This window comes from Alosa pseudoharengus, unplaced genomic scaffold (assembly GCF_046254945.1).
Source record: "Alosa pseudoharengus isolate Yale_2024_CS ecotype anadromous, Long Island Sound unplaced genomic scaffold, YU_APseudo_1.1 YU_APseudo_1.1_scf_1, whole genome shotgun sequence".
Classification (NCBI taxonomy): domain Eukaryota; kingdom Metazoa; phylum Chordata; class Actinopteri; order Clupeiformes; family Clupeidae; genus Alosa; species Alosa pseudoharengus.
The window spans coordinates 42,939,763-42,964,155 of NW_027468564.1; the positions used below are offsets into that span (position 1 = coordinate 42,939,763).

The 24,393-nt window shown below is 40.6% G+C and overlaps 1 protein-coding gene across 1 annotated transcript in view; it reads left to right on the forward strand.

The window, feature by feature from the left end:
- Positions 1 to 22,077, forward strand: part of LOC143119042 (uncharacterized) — a 34,792-nt gene extending 12,715 nt beyond the window's left edge. Inside the window, exons 12-32 of the mRNA XM_076280265.1 lie at positions 986 to 1,330; positions 1,406 to 1,660; positions 1,836 to 2,105; positions 2,703 to 2,784; positions 2,941 to 2,995; positions 3,414 to 3,640; positions 6,487 to 6,559; positions 7,982 to 8,033; positions 8,230 to 8,556; positions 9,648 to 9,992; positions 10,495 to 10,626; positions 11,314 to 11,395; positions 15,833 to 15,866; positions 16,036 to 16,087; positions 16,284 to 16,610; positions 17,693 to 18,043; positions 18,113 to 18,367; positions 18,544 to 18,813; positions 19,363 to 19,444; positions 20,072 to 20,123; positions 20,605 to 22,077. Of these exons, the coding sequence (XP_076136380.1) occupies positions 986 to 1,330; positions 1,406 to 1,660; positions 1,836 to 2,105; positions 2,703 to 2,784; positions 2,941 to 2,995; positions 3,414 to 3,640; positions 6,487 to 6,559; positions 7,982 to 8,033; positions 8,230 to 8,556; positions 9,648 to 9,992; positions 10,495 to 10,626; positions 11,314 to 11,395; positions 15,833 to 15,866; positions 16,036 to 16,087; positions 16,284 to 16,610; positions 17,693 to 18,043; positions 18,113 to 18,367; positions 18,544 to 18,813; positions 19,363 to 19,444; positions 20,072 to 20,123; positions 20,605 to 20,646 (3,710 nt within the window). The 3' untranslated portion in view covers positions 20,647 to 22,077. The remainder of the gene's footprint in view (positions 1 to 985; positions 1,331 to 1,405; positions 1,661 to 1,835; positions 2,106 to 2,702; positions 2,785 to 2,940; positions 2,996 to 3,413; positions 3,641 to 6,486; positions 6,560 to 7,981; positions 8,034 to 8,229; positions 8,557 to 9,647; positions 9,993 to 10,494; positions 10,627 to 11,313; positions 11,396 to 15,832; positions 15,867 to 16,035; positions 16,088 to 16,283; positions 16,611 to 17,692; positions 18,044 to 18,112; positions 18,368 to 18,543; positions 18,814 to 19,362; positions 19,445 to 20,071; positions 20,124 to 20,604) is intronic.
- The last annotated feature ends 2,316 nt before the right edge of the window (positions 22,078 to 24,393 follow it).

Below are 24,393 nucleotides of genomic sequence, written 5' to 3' on the forward strand. Positions count from 1 at the left end.
AAACATAAATATAAGGAAACCTTCAATATCAGGGCACACAACACAGACATACATAGGATGAGCAGGAGTACAGGGTTAGGGAACAAGGAAGGCCATGGAGTAAAGGTGGGTTTTGAAGGCAGAAATGGAGGGAGCAGATCTAATATCCAGGGGGAGCTGGTTCCACAGATGTGGAGCAGCAACTGCAAAGGCTCTATCACCCCTCTGAGCCGTGAGCGCGGCACATGCAGAAGCCCTTTGTCTGAGGATCTCGGGGACCTTTGAGCTGAGTAGGGCTGTACAAGGTTGGTGATGTAGGTTGGGGCCTGCCCATTAAGTGCCTTAAAAACAAATAATAAAACTTTAAACTGAATCCTAAAAACAACTGGGAGCCAGTGCAAGGAGGCCAGAATAGGGGTGATATGTTCAAGCCTCCTGGTGCCAGTTAGAAGACGCGCAGCTGCATTTTGGACCAGCTGCAAACTGGGGGGCCTGGGGGAGGCCAAGGTAGAGGGATTTGCAATAATCCAGTCGTGATGTAATAAAGGCATGGATAACTTTTTCAAGGTCATTGTGAGATAGGAAAGATTTGAGGTGGGAGATTGCTCTGAGGATGTCGAGGATGACGCCCAGGTTTCTGGCATAGGGTTTGATAAATGGGGTGAGGTGACCTAAATTTTGCACTACAATGCATCTTGCCTTGGGAGGACCAAAAATGATGACTTCTGTCTTGTCGCTATTTAGCTGGAGGAAGTTGTTAGCCAACCAAATTCTAATGTCTTCAAGACAGACCAGGAGAGATTGTATGGAGTCCCTAGATTTTAGAGGCAAGTACAGCTGTGAGTCATCTGCATAGAGGTGGAAAGAGAGGTTATGCTTTCTTATAATGTCACCCAATGGGAGCATATACAGGCTGAAGAGCATAGGACCCAAGATGTAATTGTGTGTGAGTATGAGAGTAAAAAGTTTAGTTGAATGATGTAATGTATCCTATCTTCCGATTTAGATGCTCCACGTAAGGACTGTTGGGGAGTGTTCTACTCGTCCACCAGCTTCTGTGTCTTGAGGAGCCTAACGGTGGACATTCCCTGCACATACGGATTTCCCACAGACCAGACAGTCACCAATTCATTCTGGTACAGAGAAGATAAGAAGCGTCAGGAGCATATAGACCTGCGTCTGGAGGAAGACTATGAGAGCAGAGTGGAACATCTCAGTACTGAGGAGCATAACTGCACTCTGAGAATCAGAGACGTGAGAGAAAGTGATTCAGGACAATATCGATTCAGATACTTGACAAACAAAACAGGAGGGGCCTTCTCTGGTGATGTGGTGACAATGTCAGTCACAGGTAAGTAACTTAGAATATAACATAACTTATAATAAATAATAAAGTTTAATAGCATAACCCCTGCCATTTTTGCAGATCTGCAGGTGTCAATGACTGCTGGTACAGTTATCGAGGGAAGCAATGTGACACTGACCTGTAATACACCCAGCTGCAACCTTAAGGCCAAATCCACCTTCATCTGGTACAAGAACACACAGCCTACCAGATACAGATCCATCAACAACACCCTCCACCTAAGCCCAGTCAACAGTGAGGATGCAGGCAGCTACTCCTGTGCTGTTAGAGGACATGAACAACATCGATCACCTGAGGCTGCTTTACATGTCAGATGTATGTGAGAGAGCAACTACTGGATGTTAACTGTTTAAATAAATTTTAAGTCATAATGTCATTAAGAATGTCAACAAAGGTTAAACTGATTATAAGTGACAAAAATGCCTTTGAAAGTAATTGGATAGATAAATGAAAAAAGTCTGAATATTATTTTGGATCTTGTTGTTGGCAGATGCACCACGGGACACCACTGTGATTGTGGATCACCATGGTGAAATAGTGGCGGGTGAGTCGGTGAATCTGACCTGCCGGAGTGATGCCAATCCACCGGTACACAACTACACCTGGTACAGGAAGATGGGAACTCAAATCTCACTGCTAGGAGGAGGCCAGAGTTACGTTGTCGCTAACATCAGCTATGAGACCAGTGGACTCTACTACTGTGTTGCACAGAATAGTGTTGGTGAACAGCACTCAGCTGCTGTGTCAGTGCCAATAGCAGGTAAGATCACCTGATGAGACAGTGCTTTTCACTGTCATACTGTTATTCATAAACTCTGTAATTTTGACAAATCCTATTCTCTTTACAGAGAGATTTCAAATTTTTCATCACAGTGTGTCAGAGTCAGTTTTGCACTCTCATGATAAATTATTTTTTTCTATTTTTTTGGAGCAAGTAAACATACTACTATGGATAAGTGCAATAGCTATTAGGTACAGAACTGCATGTTGCATAGCATAATATAGCATTCACATGTGTTAGGCTACTCCCTCTCCCACAGCAGATCACCACATTGTCATTGTGTTGCCCTAAGTTCTCTTATGACCTTGAAGGCAAAGACAACCAAAACTCAATCGTGCTGAATCAGCAAAGGGAGACAAGAGTGATTGAAAAACTGGTGATCAAACAGGGACATGAGCCCTACTCTTGGAGTAAACACCGTACAGAACAGAACTACTAGCATGCTCGCTAGCTCTCCTGTCTCATATTCCAAAGGTTCATGATCCAAGCCCACTACTTGGACTAAAATATAAGGGTAATGATTGGTCAGTATTATTGAATATTGTGTTTAAGTGTACTTAAATATTCTGTTTACAGGGCAAGGCTTGGCTAAATATGCAGCTATTGGGATCCTTATTGTAGTAGCTCTTTTACTGATTCTGGGCCTTCTATGGCTGAGGTGAGAAATAATTTCCCTTCACATTAATTTTATATGTGAACAACAGTCATTATAGTAACAATGTTATAATGTTCTAACAACACTGATAAGGTATGATACGTTAATTTTGTTGATTTCTCATGAAAATTGGCCCTAAACCCTTGTCCTCCACAACAGCAAGCAAAAATCCAGCGCTCCCCCCATAACAGCAAGCACGACGATTTCGCAACAGGTGAGCCGTGCTAAAGAGAGACTGTCAAACAAACTAATCAATGACGGCATAAACAACACTGACACGTGATAGATTCAGGTAGAATTATCCTTATTATTATGATCTCAATGCAGCACTATAAATGTTTTGGTCTAACACTAGCGAGGTAGTTACCTAAAAGGCATTGCCACTGCCAGAAGCTTACTAATATGCTGACATATATATTCAGCATTGTTGTGCTGTGAAAAGAAATATAGATTCCAGGTAGCCTGGTTTCATCAGAGCAGTTCAACTTGTGTAATCTCAGTGAGAAAATGTCCAAAGGCCAGGCTAAATTCTAGGAGCTAGATAGCCTACAACTCTGGAGCTAGAGTAGATAGCCTACAATTAGTTGTTCTTTTTTTAGTTGTTGTTTGGACAACTTCCTCTTTTCCTCCAGCAGGCAGACTCAAGCCCGGTGTACAACAACGTATTGACCTCTGACCCCTCATGCAGCCGGAACAAAAAAGCAGACAATGACGTCCAGTATACCAGCGTTAAGTTTAAGGGCTCGGACAAAGCAGAGGTGGGCCCATACGCCGATGTTCAGCGTCCTCACACCCAAACAACACAGGAGGACGTTCAGTACGCTTCAGTGAATTTCTCCAGACCAAAGGACACTTTCCAGTGAGTAGTTTTACCTTCATCATACTAACTTAATGCACAAACATAATGTGGCATATCTGTAGTGTTTTGTTAGGAGAGAAACGTAGGTAATATTTTTACACTTTACCTTTTTAAACGCAAACATACAAAACCAAAAACGCTGTTCCCATAACAACCAACACTGCTAGACTCAAACTTCAGAGTGCTTTCTCTGTGAGGTAATGTAGTAGCCTAGAAATCTAGACGCACCCTAGCGGCGGCAAATTCATTTGCTCAGCCTGTTCGTCTAGCAAACCATAGGGATTTCTATTGGCTGACGCCGTGGACGTCATCCAATCACAGCGCTCTATTTTGTTAGAGAGTCTTAAGGCGGGCTTAACAGGATGACGACAGTCCTGCGATGGTGAACAACAAGGAAGGTGGCTATGGCGAACGAAGAGCGGTTGTTTGAATCGGCGTTGGCGTCAACTTTGGAGGAGTTGGACTTGTGCTTTTCTTTGAAAGTTGAGCAACACAATGCACTTAAGTCATTCCTTTCGAAGAAGGATTTATTTGCCGTTTTGCCGACCGGATACGGTAAAAGTTTGATATATCAACTTGCTCCGCTTTGTTCTGATTGGTCGTAGCGCTGGCCTATTGCATGCCTAGGCAGTTTGAAAGACAATTCTCTGCCCGCCCCTTGGATTAAGCGAGGTGAATGGGTCGATTCCAGACTATACATTTCAATGATATAGGATGGCCCGCCAGGCTAATAATGTAAGCTATCATATACATAGATGCTGTGTGTGCGATGTGTGTTTAGTTACTCTGATAATGATGTGCAGTTGGTAATTTTGAGGATGATGTGATGAGATGTTTATGTTTGTCTGTAGAGCTGAAGAGGACCCTGTGATCTACAGTACAGTCAACAAACACCCCAGAACATGAATACGATGAGCATCAGTTCCCATCAGTGCTTCCCATATGCAAATGCATGTCCTGTGTCACTGGGCTCAGTTTCTACCATTGATATGAAGTTGTTCTGTCCAGGCACTTCTTGCTTATATATGAAGGGAAACATCCATTCTATTTTTTGTGTAAATATTAGGGCTGTCAAAATAACTGATTAATTTCGATTAATTAATTTGAGAAAAATTAACTGATTAAAAAAAATAACACAGATTAATCGATTCCGTATGACCTTTGACCCCAAGCCATTGTAGTCAGTAACCATTAGACTGTAAAAAGAAGGAGAGAGAAGAAAATGTGCTGCCTAGATCATTGATTGGAACATTTACTTTTAAAAAACGGCCTGATGGTGTTGATTAAAATAAAGTCCTCTGCAATGTCTGCAGCAAGGAATTTGCATATCACTGGAGTTCATCAACTCTAAAGTCGCACATCAATGCAAAGAATTAGTGTTGACATTGAGGGGAGTGTTAATTTATTTTCATTGTGTCCCCTAGGTTATATCTGTGGCCTGAAATACCTTCTTCCCGAAGCACTTTTGAATTTATTTCCTCAGCATATTAGGTCATATCATAGATTATTATGGCCATTATTAAAATAATAATAAAAGAGTTTTTGAACTTTAATGTCACTAATGCTGATTATTCAATGATTAATTTGAATTTAAATATTTAAAATACTTTCACAGCAAATATTATATATGCGATTAATTTAGATTAATTAATCACAGAGTATGTAATTAATTAGATTAATTTTTTTAATCGATTGACAGCCCTAGTAAATATATATACTGTATATAGTTTTCACCTGTTATTTTCTCTCTGAGTTTGTGCCCTGTCACCCCATCAACTGTTTATTTGTTTCCTGTTTTTCAGGAATATTATTCCTCCATACAACAGATGTGGCAAAATATGGTGATTAAAAGACATGATTATGAACTTAACCGAAACTTAACAACTTTGTAAACATTGGGTGAAATAAACATTTGAAACAATTGATGTTTAGCTTTATGTGCCGCCTGGACAAGTCAGAGAGCCAAATAATTGAAGCCCTAGTCAGTCCTCTGAAAAGCTGCTACAGGTTCACTTCTAGGTTAAGAAGGCATTGGTGCAAATGCCTGTATGTCCTACAGGCTAATATGTGATTTTCTATGTATTTTGTATCTCCTTTTTATACTATGTATTATGTGTGTGTATGATATGGACCTGTGTCTGCAATAAAGCTTATATATTCCTACTTTATTTGACAAGGAACGGTATCAGAGATGAAATACTGAATTAAAACCAGAAAGCAAAGGCATTTAGATGCAATATTTTTTAAACCATTGGTAGGAGGCATGATATTGGTATTGGCTGGACAGATAAGCGTGCAACTTTGTTAAATTAGGCCCTTTCACTGGTCCTGGCAATCACCACTAGGAGGGGACATTATTCTCATACACTGTTTGGCTGAGCCAAAGTCCTTTCAGGCAAGTCCCTCCACTCGGCAGCCATATTGCAACGCTTTTTGGGCACTCATCGGGCATCCGTTTCGGCAGAAATGCGCGTGATATGCGTAGACAACTGCAAACTAACCCCATGCATTTCTGTGGAGGATTTTTTCAGTGCTGTGTCTCCTCATTAGAAAGTCTCTGGCTGAGCTTCTCAGTTTACCTGAGATTCAATGTGTGAATTCACCTTGCGGTCAGTCACGTGACGAAGGAGAAAAAATAATTAAAACGATTCAGCTAAAAACTGGCTGTGGTATACTTTCTGAAAGTATAGTATAATGCTGCAGCAGTAGACATTATGAGCTAACACAAACCTTAAGTTAAGAAACAGTCAGTTGCTTAAAACAGCATCAAATTGGTTTAACTGACTTTCAGCATCACAGGAACAGAGCAGTGTCTCAGATCGGATCTTTCACATCTTTCACATTAGTGGCACCTTGCCCTGCATCCACAAGAGGAAAGTTCAGCCCAGGATGGTGAGGCCGAATGCACGAATGGCCAGCGTAAGCTTCTGAGAGGCCTCAGATAGACGGCCAGTGTGAGGAGAAGGAGCCATCAGCTGTTGGGTTCCTCCCCCACTCAAGAGGAGATGACGACTAGGACTTGCCAGATCATGCGATATGGGCCACAGAAAGGAAACATGAAATGAGGGTCATTTTTAGCACCGTGTGGAGATGGTATCAGCTGTTAGTCCCTCCCCTCCTCCACATGTGGCATACTGTATGTGTGAACTGACGCCCTCAGCCTCTGTGCAGCAGAGAGGATGCAGTATGAAACACAGCACAAAGAACCATTAAAGGGATATTCCACCATTTGGGGAAATACACTAATTTTCCACCTCCCCTTGAGTTAAACAATTGAGTTTTACCTTTTACCCAGTTCATCCAGCCCTACTCTGAGTCTGACAGTAGCACTTCTAGCTCCAGCTCATTGAATCAGATAAGATTAGACCGTTAGCATCTCTCCTATAAGCTAACGGTCTAATCTGATTCAATGAGCTGGAGCTAAAAGTGCTACTGTCAGACTCAGAGGACGGCTGGATGAAAAGTGGAGTATCGCTTTAAGAACCACCGTTACTATTTCCATTGCTACACCCACTGTATACTAGGGATAAATTAATGCACATTGAAAACAAAATGATAAGTAAAATATTATGCAAAAACCAACAATTAAGAGAAAGAAAAAAAAACCGTAAAAGCACAAACAGTGTACTTCCCTTTCTTGTTCTAGTCGTTGGCATCCATTAGATTTGTGTTATAATGAGAGAGGTGAGCTGGTGATGGAGCCGGTTGGTTCTGGTTCTGACACATTGGTATCAGCAGAGGGAAGGAGATGATGAGAACTGGACAGATGTAAGACCTTGTTGGAAAGCTACAGCTGGAAGAGTGCATTGCTCTACTGAAGTGGGAAAGGTGCTTTTTTGTGTGTGTGTGCATTGCTCTGCTGAAGCGGGAAAGGCGTGTGTGTGTTTGTGTGTGTGTTAATTGCTCTGTTTAAGTGGGAAAGGTGTGGGTGTCCTGGATGGAGACATGACAGCTCGGTCACCAGCTTGTCCCTTGTGTGATTGGACAATGGGCAATGGTGGCTTGAGATTTCAGACTGGAACCAGAACAACAATATGGATTTTAAATACTGTGTAATTGTCCTGTTACACAAGAGAGTGAGAGGTATATATGTATGTTTGTGTGTGTGTGTGAGAGAGAGAGTATCTGTGAAATGAGGAAGGATAAATTACCCTCCTCATACCCTGTTTCCTTACAGAGCTGCATTTTCACTTCCTCTAATGTTTCAGTGTAGTCTCAGACGATTTAGAAGTATGAACTGGGGTAAGTGTCAACACAAATGTTCTTAATACGAATGAACAAGTGAAAATATACTATTTTTATTCATAAAATAGACTCTAAAATGCATGAACATCCTGGCAGGTTTTCATTATGCACAGAATCAGATGCATCATTCTCCTGTTATGCACACTGGGTATGTACATGTATATCATATTGTAACACTGATCTTTTGCTTGGGTTGCTTTACCGTCTTATGTTTGTGGGAGTGTGCATAAGTTTAATACTGTTGTAAGTCTGTGAGTGTGCATGTGTGTGTGTGTAAGTGAGCCAGTGAGTTCTGGAGAATGAGTGTGTGCAGTGCACCCATGATGAGTGTGTTTGTGTTTCAGGTCTTCATGCCCAACCACCCCTCACTGTGACCTACTCTCCTCAGAACATCTGTGCTCTCACAGGCTCCTCAGTGCTCCTTACCTGCAGTTACACACTTCCACCGAACTACAGTTTTTCTAAAGGATATTGGTACAAAACTGATAGTCAGAAACATGAGACGTATGTACGAGCATCTGGAACTCGTATTGAGTATAGCTACACCTCTCCAGAGTGTAGAGTGAGAATAAGCAATCTGATTCCTAGCGACTCTGGTGTATATGACTACAGAATTAGCAGACATATCACAACCTTACAAGGAAAAGATAGAGTTACTCTCTATGTTTCAGGTAAGTACACTTTTTGCTTGGTTCATAGCTTTAATTGTAATAGTAAATGTTTTATACCAGGATCAAGAGAGAGTGTATTTTGCACTAGTATAAAATGGGTGCTGTGGTGATGCATGCTGTGTTAGTGAGCTATTATTGCAGCCCAAAACCCCCTCTCTTTTGCAGAAGTAACCAAAAGGTTTAACCAAAATGGTGGAAGCTAAAGACTAGCCCTACATATAGCTTGGAAACATGTATGAGAATATAAGATAAATATTATTTTTGAAATGTCTAAACTCCCCTGATGTGCACCCATTTCTTTTTTTTCTATCACTCCAACCATTTAATATTGGCCTATTAAACTGAGAGCCATACAACAGTGCTGGGTAACACACACACAATTACCCATATCATGTGAAGTGAATACAGGGTTAAGGAACTTTTTTATTGCCTGATGTGCATAGACTGGGGAACATAGAACATTGGAACCTAGAACTGGGTAGCATATGAAGCGTTGTCATTTCTGGGGAATAGAACCCTGGGAACACAATATCTTACACTAACTTAGACAAGACTAACAAACTCATTTTAGTCTTAATTTTATCACTTGAACTTTTGAGTCTGAACTGATGGACTACTGGGCTACTGAGCTTCTTGCCTGTCATTTATGTTGATTGTCAGTATCAGAGCCAGATGCATTAGATAAATCAGGTTAATTCAAATGCAATTAGATAGATAGATACTGTAGATAGATAGATAAATACTTTATTGATCCCCAAGGGGAAATTCAAGGTCTCAGTAGCATACAGACATCACACACAGCAATCACTAACAGCAGAAAAAGTAATTAAAAGTTTGTAATATATAAAAAAACACAACAAGCAATAAGGACAGTAGAAGATAAAGAATATAGGACCCTGGGAACATAGGGATGACCCCAATATTCATAACTTAGTCAAGACCAACAACAGATGCATTTTATTCTTCATTTTAGCATGTTGTCATTATCAGGCATTACTAGATAAATCAGGTTAATTCAAATGTAATTGTGTGTGTGTATGAGAGTGAGAAGTTTAGTTGAAAACTTTAATATATCCTGCTTTCCGATCTAGATCTTCCACGTAAGGACTGTTGGGGAGTGTCCTACTCGTCCGCCAGCTTCTGTGTCTCGAGGGGCTCAACGGTGGACATTCCCTGCACATACGGATTCCCCACAGACCAGACAGTCACCACAACACTCTGGTACAGAGAGGATAAGAAGCGTAAGGTGCTTATAGACCTGCGTCTGGAGGAAGACTATGAGGGCAGAGTGGAACATCTCAGTACTGAGGAGCATAACTGCACTCTGAGAATCAGAGACGTGAGAGAAAGTGATTCACGACAATATCGATTCAGATACGTGACAAACACAACAGGAGGGGCCTTCTCTGGTGATGTGGTGACAATCTCAGTCACAGGTAAGTACATCAGTTAAGTTATAATATATAATAAAGGTTTTAGAGAGTAACTCCTGCCATTTTTGCCAGAACTGCGGGTGTCAATGACAGCTGATACAGTAACAGAGGGAAGCAATGTCACACTGACCTGTGATACAACCAGCTGCAATCTAAAGTCCGACACCACCTTCATCTGGTACAAGAACACACAGCATACCAGACACAGAGCCATCAACAACACCCTCCACCTAAACCCAGTCAATAGTGAGGATGCAGGCAGCTACTCCTGTGCAGTTAGAGAGGACACAAACAGCATCGATCACCTGAGGCTGCTTTAGATGTCAGATGTATTTGAGATAGCAGCTACTGGATATTAACTGTTTAATAAAATGAAACTGATTAATGCCAACAAAGGTTAAACTGATTATTCAGTATGAAACAAAAAATGGCCAGCCTTTGAAATGGACCGAATAGATAAGAGGAAAAACAGTCTGAATGTAATTATTGGTCTTTGTGTTGGCAGACGCACCACGGAACACCGCTGTGCTTGTGGATCACCATGGTGAAATAGTGGCGGGTGAGTCAGTGAATCTGACCTGCCGGAGTGATGCCAATCCACCGGTACACACCTACACCTGGTACAGGAAGACGGGAACTTAAACCTCACTGCTAGGAGGAGGCCAGAGTTACATCATCGCTAACATCAGCTATGAGACCAGTGGACTCTACTACTGTGTTGCACAGAATAGTGTTGGTGAACAGCACTCGGCTGCTGTGTCAGTGCCAATAGCAGGTAAGATCACCTTTTGTCAGATTATTCAATCGTGTGTCGGAGTCAATTGTGCACTCTTATGACAAATGATTGTTTTCTCCCTGTTTGGAGTCCTAAGTAAACATGCTACTATGGATTAGTGTAAAAGCAAGTGGGTACCGATTACAAAACTGTATGGTTTCAAGGCATGTACTGTACATGCAAGCAAATGATCATTCACACGTGTTAGCGTACTCCCTTTCCCACAACAGAATACCACATTGGCATTGCGGTGCCTTATGTTCCCTGTGACACTGAGGGCAAAGACAACTAAAATGATATCATGCTGAATCAGCAAAGGGAAAGGGAGAAAACTTAGAGTGATGGCAACCTGGTGCCCAAACAGGGACATGAGCCCTACTCTCAGAGTAAACACCATATAGTACAGAACTAATAGCATGCTCACTAGCTCTCTTGCCTCATATTCCAAGGGTTCATGATCCAAGCCCACTACTTTGACTAATACTACTGTTAAGCTATAAGAGTAATTTCATTGGTCACTACTGTGAAACATTGTGATTCTGTTTATAGGGCAAGGCTGGGCTAAGCATGTAGCCATTAGGATCCTTATTGTAGTAGCTCTCCTGCTGCTCCCATGTCTTCTGTGTCTGAGGTGAGAAAAACATGTTCTTCAAATGACCTTTTCATGTAAACAACAGTCATCATGGTAACAATGCAGTAATGCTTGCAGTAATAAAAGTGGGAGTTATAACAGCTGCCAGAGTGATTCTCAGACTATGGAAAAGTACCTCCCCTCCAGAATTTAAACAATGGTTGCTACTTATGTCAGAGATAGTATCTTATGAGGACATGCTGGCAAGAGTCAATAATGAAAACGAGAACTTTAAGAAGTCATGGGATTTATTTTTTACCTATGGTATTGTGGGTATGCTATAGGGAGAGGAGGTGCTACAATGGCTGCTAAAATTATAATTTTTATGCATATGTATATGTCTTATCTTTTTTTTTTTTTACTTTAATATTTGACTCAAAAGGGGACACATCATACACTATCAGTGCTGTCTGTTGTTTGTTTGTATGTTTTATGTTTATATTGTTCTATGTGATGTTATGTTATTGTATGATTATACTTTCATACATGAAAACCAAATACAAAGTTGAATTACAAAAAAAAAACCAATGCAATAATGTGGTGAAGATACACTAATATTGTATAATGTGTTAATGTTGTTGATTTGTCACCATAACTGGCCGTAATTCTTTATCCTCTACAACCACAGGTGTAAATCTCGCACTCTCCAAAAAACAGGCAGCACAACTGTTTCACAACAGGTGAGGATACTGACTTGCTAAAGAGAGACGGTGAAAGAAACTAATCAATGACGGCCCAAACAACACTGACACGTGATAATGTCCAGATTGCCCTAATTATTATTATCTTCATGCAGCATTATACAAGTTTTGGTCTAAAACTAGTGAGCTAGCCACCTAAATGGCATGTAAAACCTTGCAAACACCCAGAGTCTTTTTCACACTGCTAGAATCTTGCTAACATTCTGGCATATAGTATGTTATTTTCAGTGAAAAGTTTTGAGATGTGAGGTGAGTTCCATCCCAGAACACAGAACTGCACAGATAGATAGAGGAAGGACTGAAAGGGGGATTCTAGGTAGCCTGGTTTCACCAGAACAGTTCAACTTATTTCAGTGAGAAAATGAACTAAGAGAAACAGGCTGGTAGAGTCAGACTAGATTCTAGGAGCTGGATCAAATATTTTTTTGTTTTGTTTCCTCAACTTTCTCTTTTTCTCCAGCAGGCAGACTCAAACCCGGTGTACGACGACACAGCCGTCTGACCCCTTATGAAGACAGAACGCAAAGACTAAATGTATTGTATCCCTTAATTGCTATTTCCCCGTGCTGTAGTCTAGTGTGCTGTAGTGGGTACACTGGTGGTATTGATTAGGTCTGTAGAGTTCAGGGTTGCGGGAGAGCTGCCTTATTGGACAATTTTTTCATTCATAACTTGTTCATTATAAGGGCCATCTGTGCATGCTACAGTATGTCTAGTTTTTTTTTTTCAGGACAGCCTAGGCTACCCATGTCTGGCATATTAATGTAATTTGATAACGTTTGCATATTTCTTGTATCAGTCTTTACATCAAGTATGTGACCTGTGCTTATGTGCAGATGTCCTATGCCCCAAGGCACAGTTGATCTGTGCATGCTTTGACTAACATTTGAATCATTGTTATGTACATTATTTGGGGTGTAATTACCGTACATGATAGGTTAATGTCAGGTGTCAGCCCAGTGTCGGAGACAACAGTGACATTTGCTGTGATTTCAAAATTGGATTACTCAAGAGCACCTAATTGTACAAATGAACACATTACAGGTTCCTAGTTCTATGAGATTATATTGTTTAGTGTTTGTCATGGTTTATCATGTGGTGAGCTGTAATTTTTTTTTTGCACATTTCTTTTCTTCACTGTCATATCTAATAAAACCAAAAAGGCCAAAGATATAACTTATAAAAAGTGTTCCTGTGTAACTGAATGAGCAGAGCAAGATGTCCCCAACACGTGTGTGCCCCTTCCTCTTCCTCCAGTGGCTAGACGGGTGTTGCATCTGTTTTTGCAGCTGGAGACTTTCACACTGTTCTCTCTGCATGTTGGCTTTTTGTATGTGTCACTTTGTTCAGTTTGTCAAGTGGTGAGTTTGTAAGTTTGTGAGCTATTCAACTGAAAAAAATGTTGTGTGAATATGTCAATTTCATGTAAATACAAAGTTATTTTGGTAACACTTTACTTGAAGGGTGAGTCCATAACACATTCATAGCAGCTGTCATAAACTGCACATAAAGCATTCATGACTGTTTCATGAGACATGACTCAACATTCATACCAAACCTTTCATGAATGTGGAAGACAGAATGACGAAAACTTGTCAAAATAAAAGTCCAACATCGTATTTGTGTAACCTGAATACCATTAATTTATTCTCTCCAGCCTTTGTAAATATGTCATGAATATCTTATGAAGTCTACATCGAATGTCACTTTACTATACAAGTTGTGAAGTATTCGTAATCACTGAGTTTAACACTGGGAGGTAAACTAGCCTACATTCAGCTGACCCGTATTTGTGTATCCTGGAATGGTTGGACATTCCCAGTAGCAAAAGATAAGAAATCATGTGCAAAGGTTACATCATAAAACAAATACATTTTTATGAAACAAAAATTATTTGCTTGACCATGTTCTGTCTTTTTGGCACTGGAGTAGCCAATTGACTCAGATGTGATGTGGTCAGGTAAGGTAAGGATTTGGACCAAAAACGGCAAAGTTCTTGTCGTTCTGTCTTCCACATTCACGAAAGGTTTGGTATGAATGTTGAGTCATGTCTCATGAAACAGTCATGAATTTTTTATGTGCAGTTTATGACAGCTGCTATGAATGTGTTATGAACTCACTTGTCAAGTAAAGTGTTACCGTTATTTTCTTTGCAAAGGTATTTTGGTAACACTTTACTTGATGGGTGAGTTTATAACACATTCATAGCAGCTGTCATAAACTGCACATAAAGCATTCATGACTGTTTCATGAGACATGACTCAACATTCATACAGTACCAAACCGTTTATGAATGTGGAAGACAGAAAGATGACAACTTGTCAAAATAAAAGTCCAACAATCGCAAAGCAGATTGCAGAGTTTCGGGGCGTGAATCCAGTGCACAAACTAGCACCCTCTCTAAATAGAGACATGACACACTAACAAAAATGGGGCAATGGCTGCGGTTTTACTTAAGTGGTCCTCACACACACACTAAGCCAAAGAGGAAAGTAGCAGAATGCAAATATATACATTTGATGTCAATTCAATTTTATTTTCTTGCAAACTGTTAATCACAGCAACTATGGATGAACTTGTTTTTGTGTTGTGTACTTGGGAGAAGGGGGATCGATCAATTCACCTCCCACCACTCTGCAGGTTTGTGGGTTTGAGTCCAGTTAAATATGGCACTCTGAGTGATCAGCACAGTACAGGTTACAGACACATTCAAAGCTTAGTGTCAGGCTGCTGAGTAGGTTGGGACCCAAATGCATGACAAGAGGCTTGAGAATACATCCAAACACGATTTTACTTTCCAGAATCCAGGAAACATGGGCAACATGACAAAATCATAACGACTTAACAATTAAGAGAAAGAAAAAAAAACCGTAAAAGCACAAACAGTGTACTTCCCTTTCTTGTTCTAGTCGTTGGCATCCATTAGATTTGTGTTATAATGAGAGAGGTGAGCTGGTGATGGAGCCGGTTGGTTCTGGTTCTGACACATTGGTATCAGCAGAGGGAAGGAGATGATAAGAACTGGACAGATGTAAGACCTTGTTGGAAAGCTACAGCTGGAAGAGTGCATTGCTCTACTGAAGTGGGAGAGGTGCTTTTTTGTGTGTGTGTGCATTGCTCTGCTGAAGTGGGAAAGGCGTGTGTGTGTTTGTGTGTGTGTTAATTGCTCTACTGAAGTGGGAAAGGCGTGTGTGTGTGTGTGTGTGTGTGTGTGTGTGTGTGTGTGTGTATTGCTCTACTGAAGTGGGAAAGGTGTGGGTGTGTGTGTGTATTACTCTACTGAAGTGGGAAAGGTGTTGGTGTGTGTGTGTGTGTGTGTGTGTGGGTGTGTGTGTGTGTATTACTCTACTGAAATGGGAAAGGTGTGGGTGTGTGTGTGTATTACTCTACTGAAGTGGGAAAGGTGTGGGTGTGTGTGTGTGTATTGCTCAGCTTAAGTGGGAAAAGTGTGGGTGTCCTGGATGGAGACATGACAGCTCGGTCACCAGCTTGTCCCTTGTATGATTGGACAATGGACAATGGTGGCTTGAGACTTCAGACTGGAACCAGAACAACAATATGGATTTTAAATACTGTGTAATTGTAAGTCCTGTTACACAAGAGAGTGAGAGGTGAATATTTATGTTTGTGTGTGTGTGTGAGAGAGAGAGTATCTGTGAAATGAGGAAGGATGAATTACCCTCCTCATACCCTGTTTCCTTACAGAGCTGCATTTTCACTTTCTCTAATGTTTCAGTGTAGTCTCAGACGATTTAGAAGTATCAACTGGGGTAAGTGTCAACACAAATGTTCATAATACGAATGAACAAGTGAAAACAGTGTATTACCGAGTTGAGATGATGATGATTATGATGAAAAAATATTATATTATTAAACTGTGACTGAGAAACTGCATATTATTCATAAAATATACTCTAAAATGCATGAACATCCTGGCAGGTTTTCATTATGCACAGAATCAGATGCATCATTCTGCTGTTATGCACACTAGGTATGTACATGTATATCATATTGTAACACTGATCTCTTGCTTGGGTTGCTTTACCGTCTTATGTTTGTGGAAGTGTGCATAAGTTTAATACTGTTGTAAGTCTGTGAGTGTGCATGTGTGTGTGTGTAAGTGAGCCAGTGAGTTCTGGAGAATGAGTGTGTGCAGTGCACCCATGATGAGTGTGTTTGTGTTTCAGGTCTTCATGCCCAACCACCCCTCACTGTGACCTACTCTCCTCAGAACATCTGTGCTCTCACAGGCTCCTCAGTGCTCCTTACCTGCCGTTACACACTTCCACCACCCTACAGTTTTTCTAGAGGATATTGGTACAAAACTGATAGTCAGAAACATGAGACGTATGTACGAGCATCTGGAACTCGTATTGAGTATAGCTACACCTCTCCAGAGTGTAGAGTGAGAATAAGCAATCTGATTCCTAGCGACTCTGGTGTATATGACTACAGAATTAGCAGACATATCACAACCTTACAAGGAAAAGATAGAGTTACTCTCTATGTTTCAGGTAAGTACACTTTTTGCTTGGTTCATAGCTTTAATTGTAATAGTAAATGTTTTATACCAGGATCAAGAGAGAGTGTATTTTGCACTAGTATAAAATGGGTGCTGTGGTGATGCATGCTGTGTTAGTGAGCTATTATTGCAGCCCAAAACCCCCTCTCTTTTGCAGAAGTAACCAAAAGGTTTAACCAAAATGGTGGAAGCTAAAGACTAGCCCTACATATAGCTTGGAAACATGTATGAGAATATAAGATAAATATTATTTTTTAAATGTCTAAACTCCCCTGATGTGCACCCATTTTTTTTTTCCATCACTCCAACCATTTAATATTGGCCTATTAAACTGAGAGCCATACAACAGTGCTGGGTAACACACACACAATTACCCATATCATGTGAAGTGAATACAGGGTTAAGGAACTTTTTTATTGCCTAATGTGCATAGACTGGGGAACATAGAACATTGGAACCTAGAACTGGGTAGCATATGAAGCGTTGTCATTTCTGGGGAATAGAACCCTGGGAACACAATATCTTACACTAACTTAGACAAGACTAACAAACTCATTTTAGTCTTAATTTTATCACTTGAACTTTTGAGTCTGAACTGATGGACTACTGGGCTACTGAGCTTCTTGCCTGTCATTTATGTTGATTGTCAGTATCAGAGCCAGAGGCATTAGATAAATCAGGTTAATTCAAATGCAATTAGATAGATAGATACTGTAGATAGATAGATACTTTATTGATCCCCAAGGGGAAATTCAAGGTCTCAGTAGCATACAGACATCACACACAGCAATCACTAACAGCAGAAAAAGTAATTAAAAGTTTGTAATATATAAAAAAACACAACAAGCAATAAGGACAGTAGAAGATAAAGAATATAGGACCCTGGGAACATAGGGATGACCCCAATATTCATAACTTAGTCAAGACCAACAGATGCATTTTATTCTTCATTTTAGCATGTTGTCATTATCAGGCATTACTAGATGAATCAGGTTAATTCAAATGTAATTGTGTGTGTGTATGAGAGTGAGAAGTTTAGTTGAAAACTTTAATATATCCTGCTTTCCGATCTAGATCTTCCACGTAAGGACTGTTGGGGAGTGTCCTACTCGTCCACCAGCTTCTGTGTCTCGAGGGGCTCAACGGTGGACATTCCCTGCACATACGGATTCCCCACAGACCAGACAGTCACCACAACACTCTGGTACCGAGAGGTGGAGAAGGGTCAGGAGCCTATAGACCTGCGTCTGGAGGAAGACTATGAGGGCAGAGTGGAACATCTCAGTACTGAGGAGCATAACTGCACTCTGAGAATCAGAGACGTGAGAGAAAGTGATTCAGGACAATATCGATTCAGATACAGATACAAGACAAACAAAACAGAAGGGGCCTTCACTGGTGATTTGGTGACAATCTCAGTCACAGGTAAGTACATCAGTTAAGTTATAATATATAATAAAGGTTTTAGAGAGTAACTCCTGCCATTTTTGCCAGAACTGCAGGTGTCAATGACAGCTGATACAGTAACAGAGGGAAGCAATGTCACACTGACCTGTGATACAACCAGCTGCAATCTAAAGTCCGACACCACCTTCATCTGGTACAAGAACACACAGCCTACCAGACACAGAGCCATCAACAACACCCTCCACCTAAACCCAGTCAGCAGTGAGGATGCAGGCAGCTACACCTGTGCTGTTAGAGAACATGAACAACATCAATCACCTGAGGCTGCTTTACATGTCAGATGTATGTGAGAGAGCAGCCACTGGATATTAACTGTTTAATAAAATGAAACTGATTAATGCCAACAAAGGTTAAACTGATTATTCAGTATGAGACAAAAAATGGCCAGCCTTTGAAATGGACCGAATAGATAAGAGGAAAAACAGTCTGAATGTAATTATTGGTCTTTGTGTTGGCAGATGCACCACGGAACACCGCTGTGTTTGTGGATCACCATGGTGAAATAGTGGCGGGTGAGTCAGTGAATCTGACCTGCCGGAGTGATGCCAATCCACCTGTACACACCTACACCTGGTACAGGAAGACGGGAACTCAAACCTCACTGCTAGGAGGAGGCCAGAGTTACGTTGTCGCTAACATCAGCTATGAGACCAGTGGACTCTACTACTGTGTTGCACAGAATAGTGTTGGTGATCAGCACTCAGCTGCTGTGTCAGTGCCAATAGCAGGTAAGATCACCTTTTGTCAGATTATTCAATCGTGTGTCGGAGTCAATTGTGCACTCTTATGACAAATGATTGTTTTCTCCCTGTTTGGAGTCCTAAGTAAACGTGCTACTATGGATTAGTGTAAAAGCAAGTGCGTACCGATTAAAAAACTGTATGGTTTCAAGGCATGTACTGTACATGCAAGCAACTGATCATTCACACGTGTTAGCGTACTCCCTTTCCCACAACAGAATACCACATTGGCATTGTGGTGCCTTATGTTCCCTGTGACCCTGAGGGCAAAGACAACTAAAATGATATCATGCTGAATCAGCAAAGGGAAAGGGAGAAAACTTAGAGTGATGGCAACCTGGTGCCCAAACAGGGACATGAGCCATACTCTCAGAGTAAACACCATATAGTACAGAACTAATAGCATGCTCACTAGCTCTCTTGCCTCATATTCCAAGGGTTCATGATCCAAGCCCACTACTTTGACTAATACTACTGTTAAGCTATAAGAGTAATTTCATTGGTCACTACTGTGAAACATTGTGATTCTGTTTATAGGGCAAGGCTGGGCTAAGCATGTAGCCATTAGGATCCTTATTGTAGTAGCTCTCCTGCTGCTCCCATGTCTTCTGTGTCTGAGGTGAGAAAAACATGTTCTTCAAATGACCTTTTCATGTAAACAACAGTCATCATGGTAACAATGCAGTAATGCTTGCAGTAATAAAAGTGGGAGTTATAACAGCTGCCAGAGTGATTCTCAGACTATGGAAAAGTACCTCCCCTCCAGAATTTAAACAATGGTTGTTACTTATGTCAGAGATAGTATCTTATGAGGACATGCTGGCAAGAGTCAATAATGAAAACGAGAACTTTAAGAAGTCATGGGATTTATTTTTTGCCTATGGTATTGTGGGTATGCTATAGGGAGAGGAGGTGCTGCAATGGCTGCTAAAATTATAATTTTTATGCATATGTATATGTCTTATCTTTTTTTTTTTTTACTTTAATATTTGACTCAAAAGGGGACACATCATACACTATCAGTGCTGTCTGTTGTTTGTTTGTATGTTTTATGTTTATATTGTTCTATGTGATGTTATGTTATTGTATGATTATACTTTCATACATGAAAACCAAATACAAAGTTGAATTACAAAAAAAAAACAATGCAATAATGTGGTGAAGATACACTAATATTGTATAATGTGTTAATGTTGTTGATTTGTCACCATAACTGGCCGTAATTCTTTATCCTCTACAACCACAGGTGTAAATCTCGCACTCTCCAAAAAACAGGCAGCACAACTGTTTCACAACAGGTGAGCATACTGACTTGCTAAAGAGAGACGGTGAAAGAAACTAATCAATGACGGCCCAAACAACACTGACACGTGATAATGTCCAGATTGCCCTAATTATTATTATCTTCATGCAGCATTATACAAGTTTTGGTCTAAAACTAGTGAGCTAGCCACCTAAATGGCATGTAAAACCTTGCAAACACCCAGAGTCTTTTTCACACTGCTAGAATCTTGCTAACATTCTGGCATATAGTATGTTATTTTCAGTGAAAAGTTTTGAGATGTGAGGTGAGTTCCATCCCAGAACACAGAACTGCACAGATAGATAGAGGAAGGACTGAAAGGGGGATTCTAGGTAGCCTGGTTTCACCAGAACAGTTCAACTTATTTCAGTGAGAAAATGAACTAAGAGAAACAGGCTGGTAGAGTCAGACTAGATTCTAGGAGCTGGATCAAATATTTTTTTGTTTTGTTTCCTCAACTTTCTCTTTTTCTCCAGCAGGCAGACTCAAACCCGGTGTACGACGACACAGCCGTCTGACCCCTTATGAAGACAGAACGCAAAGACTAAATGTATTGTATCCCTTAATTGCTATTTCCCCGTGCTGTAGTCTAGTGTGCTGTAGTGGGTACACTGGTGGTATTGATTAGGTCTGTAGAGTTCAGGGTTGCGGGAGAGCTGCCTTATTGGACAATTTTTTCATTCATAACTTGTTCATTATAAGGGCCATCTGTGCATGCTACAGTATGTCTAGTTTTTTTTTTTCAGGACAGCCTAGGCTACCCATGTCTGGCATATTAATGTAATTTGATAACGTTTGCATATTTCTTGTATCAGTCTTTACATCAAGTATGTGACCTGTGCTTATGTGCAGATGTCCTATGCCCCAAGGCACAGTTGATCTGTGCATGCTTTGACTAACATTTGAATCATTGTTATGTACATTATTTGGGGTGTAATTACTGTACATGATAGGTTAATGTCAGGTGTCAGCCCAGTGTCGGAGACAACAGTGACATTTGCTGTGATTTCAAAATTGGATTACTCAAGAGCACCTAATTGTACAAATGAACACATTACAGGTTCCTAGTTCTATGAGATTATATTGTTTAGTGTTTGTCATGGTTTATCATGTGGTGAGCTGTAATTTTTTTTTTGCACATTTCTTTTCTTCACTGTCATATCTAATAAAACCAAAAAGGCCAAAGATATAACTTATAAAAAGTGTTCCTGTGTAACTGAATGAGCAGAGCAAGATGTCCCCAACACGTGTGTGCCCCTTCCTCTTCCTCCAGTGGCTAGACGGGTGTTGCATCTGTTTTTGCAGCTGGAGACTTTCACACTGTTCTCTCTGCATGTTGGCTTTTTGTATGTGTCACTTTGTTCAGTTTGTCAAGTGGTGAGTTTGTAAGTTTGTGAGCTATTCAACTGAAAAAAATGTTGTGTGAATATGTCAATTTCATGTAAATACAAAGTTATTTTGGTAACACTTTACTTGAAGGGTGAGTCCATAACACATTCATAGCAGCTGTCATAAACTGCACATAAAGCATTCATGACTGTTTCATGAGACATGACTCAACATTCATACCAAACCTTTCATGAATGTGGAAGACAGAATGACGAAAACTTGTCAAAATAAAAGTCCAACATCGTATTTGTGTAACCTGAATACCATTAATTTATTCTCTCCAGCCTTTGTAAATATGTCATGAATATCTTATGAAGTCTACATCGAATGTCACTTTACTATACAAGTTGTGAAGTATTCGTAATCACTGAGTTTAACACTGGGAGGTAAACTAGCCTACATTCAGCTGACCCGTATTTGTGTATCCTGGAATGGTTGGACATTCCCAGTAGCAAAAGATAAGAAATCATGTGCAAAGGTTACATCATAAAACAAATACATTTTTATGAAACAAAAATTATTTGCTTGACCATGTTCTGTCTTTTTGGCACTGGAGTAGCCAATTGACTCAGATGTGATGTGGTCAGGTAAGGTAAGGATTTGGACCAAAAACGGCAAAGTTCTTGTCGTTCTGTCTTCCACATTCACGAAAGGTTTGGTATGAATGTTGAGTCATGTCTCATGAAACAGTCATGAATTTTTTATGTGCAGTTTATGACAGCTGCTATGAATGTGTTATGAACTCACTTGTCAAGTAAAGTGTTACCGTTATTTTCTTTGCAAAGGTATTTTGGTAACACTTTACTTGATGGGTGAGTTTATAACACATTCATAGCAGCTGTCATAAACTGCACATAAAGCATTCATGACTGTTTCATGAGACATGACTCAACATTCATACAGTACCAAACCGTTTATGAATGTGGAAGACAGAAAGATGACAACTTGTCAAAATAAAAGTCCAACAATCGCAAAGCAGATTGCAGAGTTTCGGGGCGTGAATCCAGTGCACAAACTAGCACCCTCTCTAAATAGAGACATGACACACTAACAAAAATGGGGCAATGGCTGCGGTTTTACTTAAGTGGTCCTCACACACACACTAAGCCAAAGAGGAAAGTAGCAGAATGCAAATATATACATTTGATGTCAATTCAATTTTATTTTCTTGCAAACTGTTAATCACAGCAACTATGGATGAACTTGTTTTTGTGTTGTGTACTTGGGAGAAGGGGGATCAATTCACCTCCCACCACTCTGCAGGTTTGTGGGTTTGAGTCCAGTTAAATATGGCACTCTGAGTGATCAGCACAGTACAGGTTACAGACACATTCAAAGCTTAGTGTCAGGCTGCTGAGTAGGTTGGGACCCAAATGCATGACAAGAGGCTTGAGAATACATCCAAACACGATTTTACTTTCCAGAATCCAGGAAACATGGGCAACATGACAAAATCATAACGACGAAGCAAAGACAACCACAAGACCTTAAATACACAAGAAGGTAATTATGACCGCCGTGCAGCGAAGCGGCGGTCATATAGGTTTAGTCAGATTTTTTTTTTCTTTTTCGCATGCCCAAATTTCCGTCAAGGATTACCGGGAAGCTGAAAGACCGGGGTACACGAAACTTGGTGGGCATGTAGCCACATGGATAGCATGGAACCATCGTTTTTCGTTTTGATCTGTAGCCCCCCCGCTGGACGACCCCCCGAAAGGAGGGTAGGGCAGACACAGTTCTCTGTGAATATCTCCAGGGGTCATGTTAACCCATTTCATGTGCACACATGTGCACAAACAGATACACACACACACACATACATTCACAGTAATCATACGTATGACACATACTCACACAGTAGACATATGTACGCTTGCATGCGCAGGCACATACGCTGGCACACACACAAGCACGCACACACACACACATAACATAAACATGTACATGCACACATGCACACAATTCAAGAATTTCTCAGAATTATGAACAGGCAAGATGGAGGTGGGGTTGTATAAAATTAATTTTACATGTGAAATCTATGAACTAATCATGTTTTGGTACTTGTTGTCTAGCAGATACCAGTGAGAATTGAGTGTGGATAATGCAATTTAGTGAGACAGTTAGAATCATATAGGCCTTTCAGCGTGATTTATTTTTGTGGAAAAAATGTGCTGGACTGGGCGGCGGTCATATTTTGTACCGCTCTGCGGTACATCTAGTTAAAGAACACAGACGATAGAGCAAAAACAATTAGACACAGGTGAACATGGAACAAGGCACTAATCAGACTAATAACTTAACAAGACTCAGATGAGGCTAGGTGAGGTGAAGACTACACAGGCACAAGTCCTTTTAGGCAAGTCCCTCCACTCGGCGGCCATTTGACAACGCTTTTTGGGCACTCATCGGGCATCCATTTCGGCAGAAATGCGTGTGCGCAAGGCTTCACGACACCATTCTTGCTCCAGCGGCGAGTTCACAACACATGATTGGCACGATGTCTTCACAACACACCATATGATTGGCTCAATGTATTCACATCACACCACATGATTGGCTCAATGTATTCACATGTTGACGTTTTGCAGAGGAAGGGGATGTGTAGACAACGGCCACAAACTAACCCCATGCATTTCTATGGAGGATTTTATGAGTGCTGTGTCTCCACATTAGAAAGTCTCTGATCATAGTATGATTAACAAAGTATGCCCATGTTATTCTATGTGTGACCAGTGTTATGACCTAGGGGTAAGGCCACAACAAAAGAGGGAGTCGAGAGGTTGGATCTTCAACTAAAATATGGATTTATTAACCAAACTAACCAAATAACAAACAAACAGTGTGAGGTGGGTCAAAGTCAGTCATCAGTAATGCAT